This window comes from Biomphalaria glabrata, chromosome 2, assembly GCF_947242115.1.
Source record: "Biomphalaria glabrata chromosome 2, xgBioGlab47.1, whole genome shotgun sequence".
NCBI classification, from domain to species: domain Eukaryota; kingdom Metazoa; phylum Mollusca; class Gastropoda; family Planorbidae; genus Biomphalaria; species Biomphalaria glabrata.
In genome coordinates, this window is record NC_074712.1 from 46,287,772 (window position 1) to 46,307,276 (window position 19,505).

Below are 19,505 nucleotides of genomic sequence, written 5' to 3' on the forward strand. Positions count from 1 at the left end.
ACACACATACACTCTTGTTCAACATGATCCTGACATCACACACACATACACTCTTGTTCAACATGATCCTGACATCACACACACTTGTTCAACATGATCCTGACATCACACACACTTGTTCAACATGATCCTGACGTCACACACACACACACACTCTTGTTCAACATGATCCTGACGTCACACACACATACACACTCTTGTTCAACATGATCCTGACATCACACATACTTGTTCAACATGATCGTAACATCAAACTCACACACACACACTCTTGTTCAACATGATCCTGACGTCACACACACTTGTTCAACATGATGGTAACATCAAACTCACACACATACACTCTTGTTCAACATGATGGTAACATCACGTCAGCTGACCCAACTTGAATTGCCGCACACTTCCCCATTGAGCTGTGCGCATCCTGTGGCCCGCTATCCTCAGCACTCAAGCCTAATTTATTTCAGAGGAGAGACGCGGGCAGGCGGTAGCAGGAGATAACCAAGAAATAATTTCAACAGATACTTGCAGCCCATTTTGTTCTGTTGATATATAGATCTATATCCAGATCTGGGAGGTCAATTTCAAAGTTAATTGGATAAATATTATCATTGTACCAGCAGTTCGGACATTTTACTATTGCCATTGGGACATAACGTACATAAAGTTGTAAGTATAGACTAAGATATATTATGTATGCACAATAGTACCTACAATTAGGCAGAGATAAAAATCTATATAGAATTTCACATGGATCATACATGAATACATATTGGAATTACACTTATTTTGTTGTAAACTCAGCTCCCAATGGGTTTTCCGTAAACGCGTACACTGTCGAAAATGTACACTCATTTTTAAATTCCTCAAGGCCTATAAAATAAGCATACAAGGCTAGTGTTAATCTGAAGAATTGTATACTGACTGTACTCCTATATATTAAAGCAGGTTATTTGATGTAAAATTCTTTGAATTTGTTTCTCAGATAAACTATCTTAAAACACCTCCCAGTTCGGTTGGAATTATTAGATTGCAACATGAAGCGGGGTATCAATTGTATTGAAAATATCGGTGGTAAAGGTATACAATATCGCGTGCAGTCTCTAATAATTTATAATGATCACATGTACATTCCATATAATGGGTCCCCTTTATTCTTTAAATGCAATTATTATCTCGAGGAAGTCTACAGAGCAGAGGTCTACATCTTCTGTCTTCTGGTTAGCACATAGAGTTGTATCCCTTTCAATGCGCTGTGTGACACTCAAAATGTAAACATCCTTTTTTTTTTAAATGGGGGGGGGGGGGGGGGATGGTAATGAGAAGGGAAAAGGGAGACGACTGTTGTAAGAGCGTTCTCCTCCTTCCGTGCAGAAGTGAACCATTTTAATTTTACCTTCCCTTTGGCAAGCTAAGTCAGGTATCACCTATGTGCGAACCAACTATGGCCAGTCTTGCTTTTTTATTGTTTACTTTACCACATCCTAGTTTCTGGTTTCTGACTGTCTCAAGATGATCTTATAGCCTACACTTCGTAGCACGTTACAAGTGCCGGGGACACACACTTTGCATACATTTTTTTTCGATACACAGTGGTGACAGTTGGCACTTGCTGTTTGTCATGTGGTGAATGGCAGACATAGACATAGGTTGAAAAAACATAGATCGAGTTGGTCTTGAACAAGCTGACCTCTGGAATAAGGAATGGCATCTTATCTTAAAGAATATAATTAAAAAAAAATCTTTCTTGGTGATTTATACGTTTAATTATTATAATTATTTTTAATTTGTAAGTTTGTAAGTGATGATTTAAGGGTGGTAGCAGAGTGGTAAAGCGCTTGGCTTCCGAACCGATGGGTCCCGGGTTTGAATCATAGTGAAGACTAATATTTTTAATTTCGGTATTTCAAGGGCGCCCCTGTAATGGAGACCTGACATTAGTTGGGGAAAATAAAGCAATTGGTCGTTGTGCTGGCCACATGTCACCCTAGGGCCACCTAGAAACAGACGACCTTTACATTTTAAACGTTTATTTGATTTTTTTAGCCAGTGTTACTGTAATCTCTAATTTTGTAGAGTTTATATTTTTTATGAATATTTTCGTGTTATCTTAATGTTCCTGATCTCAGTTACAAGCATATTCTGGTGTGGCTTCGTCTTGTTTTAGAACTCATCAATGTCAATGCTCCAAGACAAGTCATTCATTTTAAAAACTATTTATCTAAGAATTTTGAGCTCTTATAGTTCAAACTTTAAATTGAATACATTTAATTTGTTAGTTTCGGTGACTCATTTGACTAGATGGAAACAGGGCCGGATTTACCTAGCGGCGACACAATCTACAGCTCATGGCCCCCCAAGAAATATTTAGCACTGACATATACATCTGGTCCATATTTGAAATAGTTTTGGGCATTTTCAAGTCTAACTACGGCACTGGATGAGAGATAGGACCAGTTAGGACCTTACTGATCTGTCTGGCACTGGATGAGAGATAGGACCAGTTAGGACCTTACTGATCTGTCTAGCTGTGACAAGTCAAAAGATTACTGTCAGAGTCACTCAATTTTGTCACAGCATTAATTATATTTTATTATTATTTATTTATTTTATTTTAGTTATTTCCCCGTCCTATCCCCAATTTCTTCACCCGCCCCACCTTTTCCTCTCCCGGCTAGACTCAGTCTGGCACCTTGGAGATAGCTGGGTCGCGTCCTTGTATTTATCTGCCCTAGATCGGGGAAAGATAAACACACAATCTCTTTGGTCTTACCCGCCGGATGTCTGACGGTCGCGGTTGACACCACCTTGGGTGGAATGCAAACCAATCTTTCTTCTCCCCCCTCCCACCCCCATTCTCCCACGTCTCTCTTTGATCAAAGAGATTACTCGGGTCAACACGCCTCGTGACACTCCAAGGTGCGACTCTTGTCGGATTCACCCACGTGTAAGATAGTTCTTAGCCTAGGACATTTCCTGTTTCCGCCCGTCTCTCCCAGGCCTTTATAAAAAATAGATTAAATCAAGCCAGACTTTCTCATTTCTCATTCTAGCGGAGCAATCGAGTCTGGACTATTTCATTCACTCTTACTCCTAGAGGAATACCTGGTGCCTCCCTCATAAATATTCTTCATTTTTAACTTTGTATCTTTCTTTCATTGCTTGTTTCGTTGCGTGCCTGCTTCCGATTCATATGCTGACGGGTTGGTGTGTGACCGTTCCAAAAATAATCATCCCCTAGACATTAAACGCGCCAAACACACGTCACTTTCGCTAACCTGTCACACTGGCACATGATGAGAGTTAGGACCTTACTGATCTGTCTAACAACTATCCTATTTTACGCACTCCTTTCACAAGAGAGATCATCTATATGTTGTTACAAAAAACAACAACATTCGTATACATTTGTACAACAAACTAATGTCACTAGAAAACAAAGTATAATTTTAAAAAGTACACATCTATAGCAGATACACATACTGCAGACACATCTATAGAAGAGTCACTTATTGCAGTCACATCGATAGCAGACACACCTATTGCAGACACCTATATAGAAGACACATCTATTGCAGACACATCTATCGCAGAGACACCTTTTGCAGACACATCCATATTAAGACGAACGTACACACATAGTATTAACTATAGGACAAAAGTAGACCAGGAAGAAGGAGGATTACCCTCAGTTAGAAAACCATTCTTCGCCCCCCCCCCTGTTTTTTTAATACCTTCAACCCTAAAATCTACACAGAAATTTATTATGAAAAGGCGGGGGGGGGGGACTGCTCAGCCCTCTTTCTGTTGTTAAGAAAACAAGTAAACACATTTATATATCCTAGTACTTTGTGGTCTTCCTAAGAGACGTTATCTGTGTATCAAGATTGAGAGATTGGTGCCATGATGTCATTCTTGTTTCAAAGTAGACATTTTGACCTACATTGCTATTGGAGAGACATTCGAGTTCTGTACATGTCCAAGGTTTGGCTGTTGGAGAGACATTCGAGTTCTGTACATGTCCAAGGTTTGGCTGTTGGAGAGACATTCGAGTTCTGTACATGTCCGAGGTTTGGCTGTTGGAGAGACATTCGAGTTCTGTACATGTCCGAGGTTTGGCTGTTGGAGAGACATTCGAGTTCTGTACATGTCCGAGGTTTGGCTATTGGAGAGACATTCGAGTTCTGTACATGTCCAAGGTTTGGCTGTTGGAGAGACATTCGAGTTCTGTACATGTCCAAGGTTTGGCTATTGGAGAGACATTCGAGTTCTGTACATGTCCAAGGTTTGGCTGTTGGAGAGACATTCGAGTTCTGTACATGTCCGAGGTTTGGCTATTGGAGAGACATTCGAGTTCTGTACATGTCCGAGGTTTGGCTGTTGGAGAGACATTCGAGTTCTGTACATGTCCGAGGTTTGGCTGTTGGAGAGACATTCGAGTTCTGTACATGTCCGAGGTTTGGCTGTTGGAGAGACATTCGAGTTATGTACATGTCCGAGGTTTGGCTGTTGGAGAGACATTCGAGTTCTGTACATGTCCGAAGTTTGGCTATTGGAGAGACATTCGAGTTCTGTACATGTCCAAGGTTTGGCTGTTGGAGAGACATTCGAGTTCTGTACATGTCCGAGGTTTGGCTGTTGGAGAGACATTCGAGTTCTGTACATGTCCAAGGTTTGGCTGTTGGAGAGACATTCGAGTTCTGTACATGTCCGAAGTTTGGCTATTGGAGAGACATTCGAGTTCTGTACATGTCCAAGGTTTGGCTGTTGGAGAGACATTCGAGTTCTGTACATGTCCAAGGTTTGGCTGTTGGAGAGACATTCGAGTTCTGTACATGTCCAAGGTTTGGCTATTGGAGAGACATTCGAGTTCTGTACATGTCCGAGGTTTGGCTGTTGGAGAGACATTCGAGTTCTGTACATGTCCGAGGTTTGGCTGTTGGAGAGACATTCGAGTTCTGTACATGTCCAAGGTTTGGCTATTGGAGAGACATTCGAGTTCTGTACATGTCCAAGGTTTGGCTGTTGGAGAGACATTCGAGTTCTGTACATGTCCGAGGTTTGGCTGTTGGAGAGACATTCGAGTTCTGTACATGTCCGAGGTTTGGCTGTTGGAGAGACATTCGAGTTCTGTACATGTCACAACGAAGTTTCAACCTCAACTTGACCTCTGATGGTGTCATTTCGTAAAGGAAAATAGCAAAATTCAATTCAAAACATTTCCAAATGAAATACAACTTCCAATCAGTGATGATGTTATGATAGCTCACGTCTGCAAAGTTTCCCTATTGACTTACACATACACATACATACACACATACATACATACATACATACATACATACATACATACATACATACATACATACATACATACATACATATATACATACATACATACATACATATATACATATATAAATACTTGAGTTATCGAGACTTTCACTTAGGAACTTCATTGCAAAACGGTTTATTGAATGGCTCTAAATGTGTCACCCTCTAGCCTATCCACCACACCCACTTTTTTTTTGGGGGGGGGGGGAGCGAAACACACACACACTCACAATCTACTCGTTTGTGTATTTGTGTGCTCAACTTGGTTATTGTTTGTGTGTCCGTGTTTCTGTGTTTAGAAGCTTGTGGCTGAGTGGTAAAGCGCTTTGCTTCTGAAACCGATGGGCCTCGAGTTTGAGTCACGGTGGGATTTTGAAATTCGAGATTTAGAGTACGGTATAATAACTGGGTACCTGAAATGAAATTTAAAAAAAAAGGCTATTGGTCGTTGTGCTGGGCACACGATACACTCGTTAACCGTTGCCTATAGAAACAGATGACCTTTACGATATATCTGCCCTATAGATAACTTTTTACTAACTGTGTTTAACTTTTTGTGTGTGTCTGAGTGTGTGTTTAACTTGGTTATTATTTGTGTATGTTTAACTTGGTGATTGTTTGCCTGTGTGTGTTCAACTTTGTTATTATTGTCTATATGCCAGTTAACCCTGGCATCTGTAGTGATATTGCCTGTAAAGCTAGCACAGTTTGACGCCGTGTGACCTACTTTGGCTGAGATCGATGCTTCAAATGTCTATAAAGTAAACACGTGAGATACAACAGAGTTGGATTCATGGTTGGGACCAAAGTTTGGAGACAACAGAGAGAGAGAGAACAGATAAAGGATGCACGCATTTTTATTATTGGATTAAACGGTCTATGAGGGAAAAAAAAAAGAAAACCAAAACGACTTTAATTATAACGGTTTGGTGGTTAGCTCCCTGTAGAGTAGCCATTTTTATCAAAATAGCTAGAAAGATGTTGTAACGGATGACTTTAAAAAAAATTAAAATAGCATTGAATGTTTTTAGTTCATCTTGGAGAGAAATAATGAAGGTGATAGACATTTGTGTTTTTAGTCTATCGGCTGAATCCTGTTAGTTCCCTTGATGTGTCTCACTGTTGATCAAGTAAGCACTTCACCAAGAGTCACAGAAGACAGAGAGACAGAAAAAGAGAAAGATAGAGGAGATGGATTGAGACAGAGACAAATACGATTGGACTTTGACTTGTAAGGTTTCAGAAATTTCTTCAGAAATTAAAATGATTACGTGCTAGACCAAAATGTTAGGGCACGATTAGGAACTAGTTATTTGTTTCCTAGAAAAGGAAAGTTTTGACTTATGGACAATGACGGGCGACTAGTAAAAACAAATATAAACAGACTACTTTATGACGGCTTTATAGAGAGGCAGGGTTTATGAACGTGGAGAGCAGGGTTAGGGTAAGTGTAGGGTGTATTGGCGGGGTCATTTAGTAAATCTATAGAACATCACCGATGTGGCGGGGACATTTAGTAAATCTATAGAACATCACCGATGTGGCGGGGACATTTAGTAAATCTATAGAACATCACCGATGTGGCGGGGACATTTAGTAAATCTATAGAACATCACCGATGTGGCGGGGACATTTAGTAAATCTATAGAACATCACCATTGTGGCGGGGGCATTTAGTAAATCTATAGAACATCACCAATGTGGCGGGGACATTTAGTAAATCTATAGAACATCACCAATGTGGCGGGGGCATTTAGTAAATCTATAGAACATCACCAATGTGGCGGGGACATTTAGTAAATCTATAGAACATCACCGATGATAACGGGGGCATTTAGTAAATCTATAGAACATCACCGATGTGGCGGGGACATTTAGTAAATCTATAGAACATCACCGATGATAACAGGGGCATTTAGTAAATCTATAGAACATCACCAATGTGGCGGGGACATTTAGTAAATCTATAGAACATCACCGATGTGGCGGGGGCATTTAGTAAATCTATAGAACATCACCAATGTGGCGGGGGCATTTAGTAAATCTATAGAACATCACCAATGTGGCGGGGACATTTAGTAAATCTATAGAACATCACCGATGTGGCGGGGGCATTTAGTAAATCTATAGAACATCACCAATGTGGCGGGGACATTTAGTAAATCTATAGAACATCACCAATGATAACGGGGACATTTAGTAAATCTATAGAACATCACCGATGTGGCGGGGGCATTTAGTAAATCTATAGAACATCACCGATGTGGCGGGGACATTTAGTAAATCTATAGAACATCACCAATGTGGCGGGGGCATTTAGTAAATCTATAGAACATCACCAATGTGGCGGGGACATTTAGTAAATCTATAGAACATCACCAATGTGGCGGGGGCATTTAGTAAATCTATAGAACATCACCAATGTGGCGGGGACATTTAGTAAATCTATAGAACATCACCGATGTGGCGGGGACATTTAGTAAATCTATAGAACATCACCGATGTGGCGGGGACATTTAGTAAATCTATAGAACATCACCGATGTGGCGGGGGCATTTAGTAAATCTATAGAACATCACCAATGTGGCGGGGACATTTAGTAAATCTATAGAACATCACCGATGTGGCGGGGACATTTAGTAAATCTATAGAACATCACCGATGTGGCGGGGACATTTAGTAAATCTATAGAACATCACCGATGTGGCGGGGGCATTTAGTAAATCTATAGAACATCACCAATGTGGCGGGGACATTTAGTAAATCTATAGAACATCACCAATGTGGCGGGGACATTTAGTAAATCTATAGAACATCACCGATGTGGCTGGGGCATTTAGTAAATCTATAGAACATCACCAATGTGGCGGGGACATTTAGTAAATCTATAGAACATCACCAATGTGGCGGGGACATTTAGTAAATCTATAGAACATCACCGATGTGGCGGGGGCATTTAGTAAATCTATAGAACATCACCAATGTGGCGGGGGCATTTAGTAAATCTATAGAACATCACCAATGTGGCGGGGACATTTAGTAAATCTATAGAACATCACCAATGTGGCGGGGACATTTAGTAAATCTATAGAACATCACCGATGATAACGGGGGCATTTAGTAAATCTATAGAACATCACCAATGTGGCGGGGGCATTTAGTAAATCTATAGAACATCACCGATGTGGCGGGGGCATTTAGTAAATCTATAGAACATCACCAATGTGGCGGGGACATTTAGTAAATCTATAGAACATCACCAATGTGGCGGGGACATTTAGTAAATCTATAGAACATCACCAATGAGGCGGGGACATTTAGTAAATCTATAGAACATCACCAATGTGGCGGGGACATTTAGTAAATCTATAGAACATCACCAATGTGGCGGGGGCATTTAGTAAATCTATAGAACATCACCAATGTGGCGGGGACATTTAGTAAATCTATAGAACATCACCAATGTGGCGGGGACATTTAGTAAATCTATAGAACATCACCGATGATAACGGGGGCATTTAGTAAATCTATAGAACATCACCAATGTGGCGGGGGCATTTAGTAAATCTATAGAACATCACCGATGTGGCGGGGGCATTTAGTAAATCTATAGAACATCACCAATGTGGCGGGGACATTTAGTAAATCTATAGAACATCACCAATGTGGCGGGGACATTTAGTAAATCTATAGAACATCACCAATGTGGCGGGGACATTTAGTAAATCTATAGAACATCACCAATGTGGCGGGGACATTTAGTAAATCTATAGAACATCACCAATGTGGCGGGGGCATTTAGTAAACCTATAGAACATCACCGATGATAACGGGGACATTTAGTAAACCTATAGAACATCACCGATGATAACGGGGACATTTAGTAAACCTATAGAACATCACCGATGATAACGGGGACATTTAGTAAACCTATAGAACATCACCGATGATAACGGGGACATTTAGTAAACCTATAGAACATCACCGATGATAACGGGGACATTTAGTAAACCTATAGAACATCACCGATGTGGCGGGGACAGTTAGTAAACCTATAGAACATCACCGATGATAACGGGGACATTTAGTAAACCTATAGAACATCACCGATGTGGCGGGGACAGTTAGTAAACCTATAGAACATCACCGATGATAACGGGGACATTTAGTAAACCTATAGAACATCACCGATGTGGCGGGGACAGTTAGTAAACCTATAGAACATCACCGATGATAACGGGGACATTTAGTAAACCTATAGAACATCACCGATGATAACGGGGACATTTAGTAAACCTATAGAACATCACCGATGATAACGGGGACATTTAGTAAACCTATAGAACATCACCGATGATAACGGGGACATTTAGTAAACCTATAGAAAATCACCGATGATAACGGGGACATTTAGTAAACCTATAGAAAATCACCGATGATAACGGGGACATTTAGTAAACCTATAGAACATCACCGATGATAACGGGGACATTTAGTAAACCTATAGAACATCACCGATGATAACGGGGACATTTAGTAAACCTATAGAACATCACCGATGATAACGGGGACATTTAGTAAACCTATAGAACATCACCGATGATAACGGGGACATTTAGTAAACCTATAGAACATCACCGATGATAACGGGGACATTTAGTAAACCTATAGAACATCACCGATGATAACGGGGACATTTAGAAAAAATTAAAGAAGATCACCGATGATAACGGGGACATTTAGTAAACCTATAGAACATCACCGATGATAACGGGGACATTTAGTAAACCTATAGAACATCACCGATGATAACGGGGACATTTAGTAAACCTATAGAACATCACCGATGATAACGGGGACATTTAGTAAACCTATAGAACATCACCGATGATAACGGGGACATTTAGTAAACCTATAGAACATCACCGATGATAACGGGGACATTTAGTAAACCTATAGAACATCACCGATGATAACGGGGACATTTAGTAAACCTATAGAACATCACCGATGATAACGGGGACATTTAGTAAACCTATAGAACATCACCGATGATAACGGGGACATTTAGTAAACCTATAGAACATCACCGATGATAACGGGGACATTTAGTAAACCTATAGAACATCACCGATGATAACGGGGACATTTAGTAAACCTATAGAACATCACCGATGATAACGGGGACATTTAGTAAACCTATAGAACATCACCGATGATAACGGGGACATTTAGTAAACCTATAGAACATCACCGATGATAACGGGGACATTTAGTAAACCTATAGAACATCACCGATGATAACGGGGACATTTAGTAAACCTATAGAACATCACCGATGATAACGGGGACATTTAGTAAACCTATAGAACATCACCGATGATAACGTGGACATTTAGTAAACCTATAGAACATCACCGATGATAACGGGGACATTTAGTAAACCTATAGAACATCACCGATGTGGCGGGGACAGTTAGTAAACCTATAGAACATCACCGATGATAACGGGGACATTTAGTAAACCTATAGAACATCACCGATGATAACGGGGACATTTAGTAAACCTATAGAACATCACCGATTATAACGGGGACATTTAGTAAACCTATAGAACATCACCGATGTGGCGGGGACAGTTAGTAAACCTATAGAACATCACCGATGATAACGGGGACATTTAGTAAACCTATAGAACATCACCGATGTGGCGGGGACAGTTAGTAAACCTATAGAACATCACCGATGATAACGGGGACATTTAGTAAACATATAGAACATCACCGATGATAACGGGGACATTTAGTTAACCTATAGAACATCACCGATGATAACGGGGACATTTAGTAAACCTATAGAACATCACCGATGATAACGGGGACATTTAGTAAACCTATAGAACATCACCGATGATAACGGGGACATTTAGTAAACCTATAGAACATCACCGATGATAACGGGGACATTTAGTAAACCTATAGAACATCACCGATGATAACGGGGACATTTAGTAAACCTATAGAACATCACCGATGATAACGGGGACATTTAGTAAACCTATAGAACATCACCGATGATAACGGGGACATTTAGTAAACCTATAGAACATCACCGATGATAACGGGGACATTTAGTAAACCTATAGAACATCACCGATGATAACGGGGACATTTAGTAAACCTATAGAACATCACCGATGATAACGGGGACATTTAGTAAACCTATAGAACATCACCGATGTGGCCTGGACAGTTAGTAAACCTATAGAACATCACCGATGATAACGGGGACATTTAGTAAACCTATAGAACATCACCGATGATAACGGGGACATTTAGTAAACCTATAGAACATCACCGATGATAACGGGGACATTTAGTAAACCTATAGAACATCACCGATGATAACGGGGACATTTAGTAAACCTATAGAACATCACCGATGTGGCGGGGACAGTTAGTAAACCTATAGAACATCACCGATGATAACGGGGACATTTAGTAAACCTATAGAACATCACCGATGATAACGGGGACATTTAGTAAACCTATAGAACATCACCGATGATAACGGGGACATTTAGTAAACCTATAGAACATCACCGATGATAACGGGGACATTTAGTAAACCTATAGAACATCACCGATGATAACGGGGACATTTAGTAAACCTATAGAACATCACCGATGATAACGGGGACATTTAGTAAACCTATAGAACATCACCGATGATAACGGGGACATTTAGTAAACCTATAGAACATCACCGATGATAACGGGGACATTTAGTAAACCTATAGAACATCACCGATGATAACGGGGACATTTAGTAAACCTATAGAACATCACCGATGATAACGGGGACATTTAGTAAACCTATAGAACATCACCGATGATAACGGGGACATTTAGTAAACCTATAGAACATCACCGATGTGGCGGGGACAGTTAGTAAACCTATAGAACATCACCGATGTGGCGGGGACAGTTAGTAAACCTATAGAACATCACCGATGTGGCGGGGACAGTTAGTAAACCTATAGAACATCACCGATGTGGCGGGGACAGTTAGTAAACCTATAGAACATCACCGATGTGGCGGGGACAGTTAGTAAACCTATAGAACATCACCGATGTGGCGGGGACATTTAGTAAATCTATAGAACATCACCATGATAACGGGGACATTTAGTAAACCTATATTAGAACATCACCGATGTGGCGGGGACAGTTAGTAAACCTATAGAACATCACCGATGTGGCGGGGACATTTAGTAAATCTATAGAACATCACCATGATAACGGGGACATTTAGTAAATCTATAGAACATCACCATGATAACGGGGACATTTAGTAAACCTATATTAGAACATCACCGATGTGGCGGGGACAGTTAGTAAACCTATAGAACATCACCGATGTGGCGGGGACAGTTAGTAAACCTATAGAACATCACCGATGTGGCGGGGACAGTTAGTAAACCTATAGAACATCACCGATGTGGCGGGGACATTTAGTAAATCTATAGAACATCACCATGATAACGGGGACATTTAGTAAATCTATAGAACATCACCATGATAACGGGGACATTTAGTAAACCTATAGAACATCACCATGATAACGGGGACATTTAGTAAACCTATAGAACATCACCGATGTGGCGGGGACATTTAGTAAACCTATAGAACATCACCATGATAACGGGGACATTTAGTAAACCTATAGAACATCACCATGATAACGGGGACATTTAGTAAACCTATAGAACATCACCGATGTGGCGGGGACATTTAGTAAACCTATAGAACATCACCATGATAACGGGGACATTTAGTAAACCTATAGAACATCACCGATGATAACGGGGACATTTAGTAAACCTATATTAGAACATCACCATGATAACGGGAAAAAAAAAAGATCGAGCCAAATTAATGTCTGTAGTATGGACTAATTGTCCCAGCCACACGACCAGACAACCGTCCAGACATACAGTGAGAGACAGTCTGTGCCTGTATGTGTGTGTGAGAGACAGTCAGTGTGTGTGTGAGAGACAGTCAGTGTGTGTGTGAGAGACACTCAGTGTGTGTGTGAGAGACAGTCAGTGTGTGTATGTGTGAGAGAGAGAGAGAGAGCGGTAATGATGATGAAACTAGGGCACACGTTTCTCGAGTCTGAAAGATTGCATAATTTTACATTTTGGTATTAGAGATTTTCATATATGGTGGGAAAATTATAAATAGCTAGCTTTTTTTTTTTTTGAAGTGCTGATAAGCTGTGTGTTTTTTTTTTCTTCGAATTTGTATTTTTATATTTGACATGTTGGCACTTCCAAGCTCTTTCGTTTACAGCTCAATTTGTTTTTGTTGTACATAAGGTGATTACATTCAAAAGACTTAATTATTTCGATCTAGGAATTTCGAAACATTAGCTCATCGGATACTAACAGGAAATGGCTTTATTTCATATATTTGCGTGAATATATAGTTCTCAGTTCTGTATAGTTCTAATAAAAATCTATAAATTCGGGCCGACTTTTCTTACAGCTTGAAACAGAGTTACGTACATATATATATATATATATATATAAGGCAAGTTGACGCCTAAGCTAGTATTTGAAGCGTCTCCGTGGGGCGCCTCTGTTACGTCGATACCACCTTTTAGCTCACCAAAAAATACTGCCTTTGCATACGTTCGTCTCCCATACAGGATACGTGCCCTACCCAGCGTAACTGTCGGACCATAAGAAGTCCCTCTATACTGTCCATACCGGCATACCCATGTCTCAAAGCCATACAGAAGGGTTAAGAGAACCACCGTCTGGTAGACATTGATTTTTGTAGGCAGGCGGAGCAATTTATTCCGCCAAACTCTCGCCTGAAGGCGTCCAAAAGCGCTTCTGGCCCTGGCCAGACAGTTATCAACTTCCTTTGAAAGTGAGGCGTCATTTGATACTATAATATATATATATATATATATATATAGGTCTGTAATCTGATCATTGTAGGTCTGTGTTTGCAACATTGAAGTTCATCTCAAATGAAGACTCTGTTGTGACCTTCACCTTATGCCAGTTTTGTTGCAGCTGAAACCAGCTGAAGATTAGTTCTTCTTGCGTTGTTCATTTCTTTTGTAGGTTTTAGGGTTTCACTGGTTGATGTGGCAGTTTTTGAGAGAGCTCTTCAACTGATACAGCTCGACTGCTGTCAAGTGTCTCCTGTGCCAGATGAAGTTAGCTACTTGTCTAAGCTGGTGTGTGTGTGTGAGAGAGAGAGAAGTGCATTTAATGCAGCTACAACGCATAGTGCAGATGCCATTGAACATTTTTAACAACTACATAAAACAAATCAAGAAAGCAGACGTTTTAGTCACAAAGTTTTTCATTGTGTTGAAATTTTGTTTTCCAATATTGCTTCTAACCATTTCAGTGGCGCGATAGTCCATGGAGGTCTCTGGCCTGCTTCAACACATCCTTCCATTCAGATCTTTCTGGAGCTTTTCGTCTCCACGCCCGAACTCAAGTTGTAGGTCTACCTCTACACCCTTATTTCATTGTATATGAGCTCATAGCGCCACGATTGCTACGCCACACTGTATGAGTTTAGATCCATGGTTTCAACAACAAACATTCAACTGTTTAGGATTAAAAAATGTGTTCTAGATTATTGAAATATCGCCATTTAAATGGCTTAAAAACGTTAAGAGTCATAAAAAGGTCATTGACTGTCCATATTTGAAAACCAATCAAAATGAGATAACAACTTCGTAGTTATTACAATTTAAAAAAATATATATTTGTTTTAAAAGGAAACTATGGCGGATGATTTAAATGGAAAGTTGGCACAAGCCTTCAAATACTACGTTGAAGTCTCGTCAGTTGGCCAGAATTTAACGGAGGCTGCCAAAAAGGAAATCAAAGATAAAGGCATGAACAAGATGCTGAAAGAAACGTGTGGTGACCCAGTGGCCAAGGCTTCAGAAGCTCAAGTCTTCCCAAAATATTGTGATAAAAAAACGTATGTAGGAATATTTCCCCTTTGTGTTTGTTTGTCTTTGAGTGAGTGTGTGTTTGTTAGACCTTTCTACCATTAGATCAACTGTTTTGATAGTCACTGAGGCTGCTTCACGTATCGACCTTTAACATTGAATCTACGGGCAGGGGCAAGCTGTCGACTATTTAAATATAGTTTAACTAGCACCTGCACGTTACACAGGTAAATAAGGACAGGATACACCTAAAGTTGAGGTCTCAGTGACGTCGGACAATTTACATGCACCAAACTACAAAGCTAGGGGTGGGAGTGGGGGGCGTTGAGGTAGTTATGCAACGTCATACCCTGTGGGCAGTGGAGCCCAAGGTCTTTGCGACAAGGCAACTAGCTATTGGTCTGAACTGTCCACAGGTTGTGACGTTGCAGGTCAGTGTTGAGGCCTTCTAAAACCAAAGGGTCTCGTTTGGACTGTGCCTTTTACACCATCATCGCTAGAGAGTCACCATAGGAATGCACTTTGAACAATAAAAAAAAAGTTTACTGGAGATTTAAGACTAACTTTTAAATTAACAATTTCATTGACCGTTAGCCACAGAAAGGTTTTATCTTATCTTATCTTATATAATACAGACGTTACTTCAAAAAAGGAGATGATTACGTCCTACGCTTCATGCATTCAGTCATGCATATTAACCAATGACTTAAATTTTGCCAAGTCACAGGTTTTCCTGGCTGGCTCTAATAGCACTAGGGAAGAAGGAGTATTTGTACAAATTTGTCCTAGCATATGGGATGAGAAAGGTTATATCAGAAAGGTTATATCATCGTATCCTTTGTCTCCTGTTTCGATGAGAAAATAACAATGTCTACAAGTTTTCATAGATTTCTGAGTCTTTAGTAGGCCTATAACAGTACTAAAGTTGTGAATTGTTGACACTGTTGCTGTATATTATTTCACTTATGTGTATTTACATATTTACTTATGTATGGAATGTATAATACAACAGTATAGCACAACTATCATCTATGATTGTTCTCAGCAAAAAACTCCATTTGGATGTATTTCTTGGAGACTTTCTCGTTGAGCTGGCAGCCACTGTCATTCAGAACAAAAAGAAGTTGGCAAAGCGACCAGATTTAACTGATAGCGAGGTCCTGGCTTTGGCAGCAGAACTGAAAGAGAAAATAGCAACCAAAGCGGACGCTAAACCTAAGGTAGGTAACTCAATACAACATCATGTGAGTGTACTTAGATCCATCACTTTCTTTTTGCGTCATATTTTAAAATATATGGATTTGAAACTTTTGTCGAAATATTTACATTTTATATATAGATATATATTTTCAAAGACAATATCCTTTATGGAACTTAATTATTTTTCTCTTAATAACTATTGAAAGCTAGATTTTTTTTAAAACCCTTCTCCCCCCCCCCCCGATAGAATCCTGGTTACGCGAATTAATAGGTCTACTACACTTTATAATTATATAATGATTGGCCTTTGGCCCTGACCTACAAGACGAGGCCCAAACTGTTCCTGAACATTAATTTATTAAACTGGTCATTCATTTCCCAACGATATATATCAACTGTCAAATGTTTAGGAAAATCATTGAAGCCGTTTGTGGGATATACATTTGTTTACTAACATCAGTTATACGTGTCTCTCTTATCATCAGACTGTAGCTAAAATAAAAATATTTGTGTTCCTTCCCTAGGAGGTCAAAGTCGATGCAGTTACTGCGAGGTTGACAGATACCAAGGCTTATACAGGAACTCACAAAGAACGATTCGATGATTCGGGAAAAGGAAAGGGAATCGCTGGAAGAAAAAATCTTGTTGACGATTCCGGTTACGTCACAGGCTACAAAGGTCAAGGGTCAAGCGATGATCAGCAGGGTGCCAGCCCCAGCAAGTGATGTATAAAATAGAAAAACATCTAACGAACCGCCTTAGAAGCAGCAAACAATTACAGCTATAACATAAACAACTATATGGAGCAATATCAAACTGACGCAGGGAATATAGGCCTAACTCTGAACATTGTGTTCATTATTTGTAGATATAAACTCCATGTGTAAGTGTACTAGGCCATTTCATTTTTTTAAATATCATCCAGTGAATGTGATTTTTTAAAAATATGTCTCATTATTTTTGTTTAAATGTATATTTGTTCTAGTTTCAAAGTGTCTACCAAATGCTGCAGCCTACTTCTAACACTAAGCATACTTTTAAAAAGTACTTTTGAAAATTCGATAAGCTTATAATGATCTCATATTCACGTGCAATGACGTCACCAAACCTCATTCCAGACTTCATTTACATATTCCTCCACTGGGACCTAAACACATTGGATTGTGTAGTTTGATCGTGTCAATGTTACTTGGTGTTCCTCTTCTGCTAGTTCGTGTACACATTTATATTCTGCACATTATATTCATTATATTATATTCTAGTTGATTCGACACCCTTTATTAACACCACAATGTACATAATAGCCCCCATATTGATATTTTATTTTAATTTTGTTTCTTAGTCCAGGGCAGCTTTTCTTTTTTTAAACCAAAGATTTACTTATGTCTTCCGTAGAGTTTCTCTCATGTGTACATCGACGCTAAGAAAAGCACACACATATGTAAAGTTCATCTTTCCAACAATGCAAACAATTTTTTGTATAGCTATAATGGCTAGGCCTAGACATATTAGCCCGCAAAGCTGAGTTTCAATGTAATTAAAGGCGTGTAAATATGGCATTCAATACCTTCATGGATACCATGAGGCAGACATTTCTGATATTTCCCCAGTGATAATATATTTTATAAGGGTTACATTTGTCTAAAGGAATTCGTTTCTAGATCAGATCGTCTTAACAATTAAATTATTTGTAGAGAACTAAGAAGTTGTGTACACACACTACAATCCATATAAACCTCGTTTGATATAGATCTTCATTCCCTCGCTTTTTATTTTATTCTTTGACATTTTGTCTGTTTACATCGGACGGAAACTGTTACGGTTGACAAGTTCTTATTTATTATTATGATTATTTTTTTACTTTTTTTTTCTCTGAGTATGTAGAAAGATAATTTGGCTTGTCAATTAAAAGTGTTTAAACCATATTTGCTGAACCAGGCTTCAAGATATTACTATGAGATCACAATATACTGCAAATTGTGATGGGTCGCATTACTTCTTTATTATTTTAAGTCTGTTGGGCAACCAACTCAGATGTGCCACTTCATAACAGTTCATTGATATAATTATCTACAAAATTATTATATATCTATTTCCTTATCATTTCTAAGTTGTTTTTTTTCTGTCACAATGTCTTGAATTTTTTTTTTTAGGAGATGACTCAAAAAACAATTAAATTAATATCGCATATGAAACATCTGTCACTGGCCGATACGTCAGCGGTTCTAAAAAAAGAAAAGAATGATCCCTCTTCTTTTCACCATCAGCTGAACACCCAAGCATAGTGTATCTGTTCTAGACTATACCTTCAACTTTAAGCCTACTTACAGAGCAGGGTTGTTGTAGTATTTCTTCCACATAGATCTAGGGACTAGTTCTACAAAGAATAATTACATTTTTATTTAATCATTAATAGGAAAACATAATGTAGCTTATTCATAATTGACATTTTTGAGATTGATGGGGCATTTTGCGACACCAAATTCATACTATTTGTCAAGTATCAATGTAATATTGTTTTATTTATTTTAATAAATGTCGCCTCTTTGATATATTTCTAAATGTGTGAATAGCTTTAAGACTGAGCCAGCTAGGTCATCAGTGTACATTTCTCTTAGCCTGTGTGTCTGTTGGAGACAACAATATGTACACTTTAATGTACACTTCAATATTTACACTTCAGTATGTACACTTCAATAAGCATTGAGACTACTCTTGTATCGATCGTTGTCTAATTTTAGCTTAATGAACACAATTTGTAAACACCAGTCAAGCATACATCCTTCAACACAAAACGCGAAATACTGGCAGGTAGGGGTGAATTCTCTTTGAGATATTATGGACGCCATTCTAGTTTGATTAATAGAAACAAATAGAATTAGAGCCTAACCTGAAATCGGCGAAATATTTAGTAAACTCAATTTAGAAATCTTTTATACACGTTTTTGTATTTAAAAATAAAAATAATTCTGAATGCGATG

At 39.1% G+C, this 19,505-nt stretch overlaps 1 protein-coding gene across 1 annotated transcript; it reads left to right on the forward strand.

Annotated features, from left to right (window-relative positions):
• Nucleotides 1–402: 402 nt before the first annotated feature.
• Nucleotides 403–19,503, forward strand: LOC106054715 (tubulin polymerization-promoting protein family member 2-like). The gene is made up of 4 exons (XM_056020862.1): nt 403–669; nt 15,145–15,353; nt 16,370–16,544; nt 17,049–19,503. Exons 2-4 carry the CDS (start codon nt 15,151–15,153, stop codon nt 17,247–17,249), a joined length of 579 nt encoding a protein of 192 aa, XP_055876837.1. The 5' UTR covers nt 403–669; nt 15,145–15,150; the 3' UTR covers nt 17,250–19,503.
• The last annotated feature ends 2 nt before the right edge of the window (nt 19,504–19,505 follow it).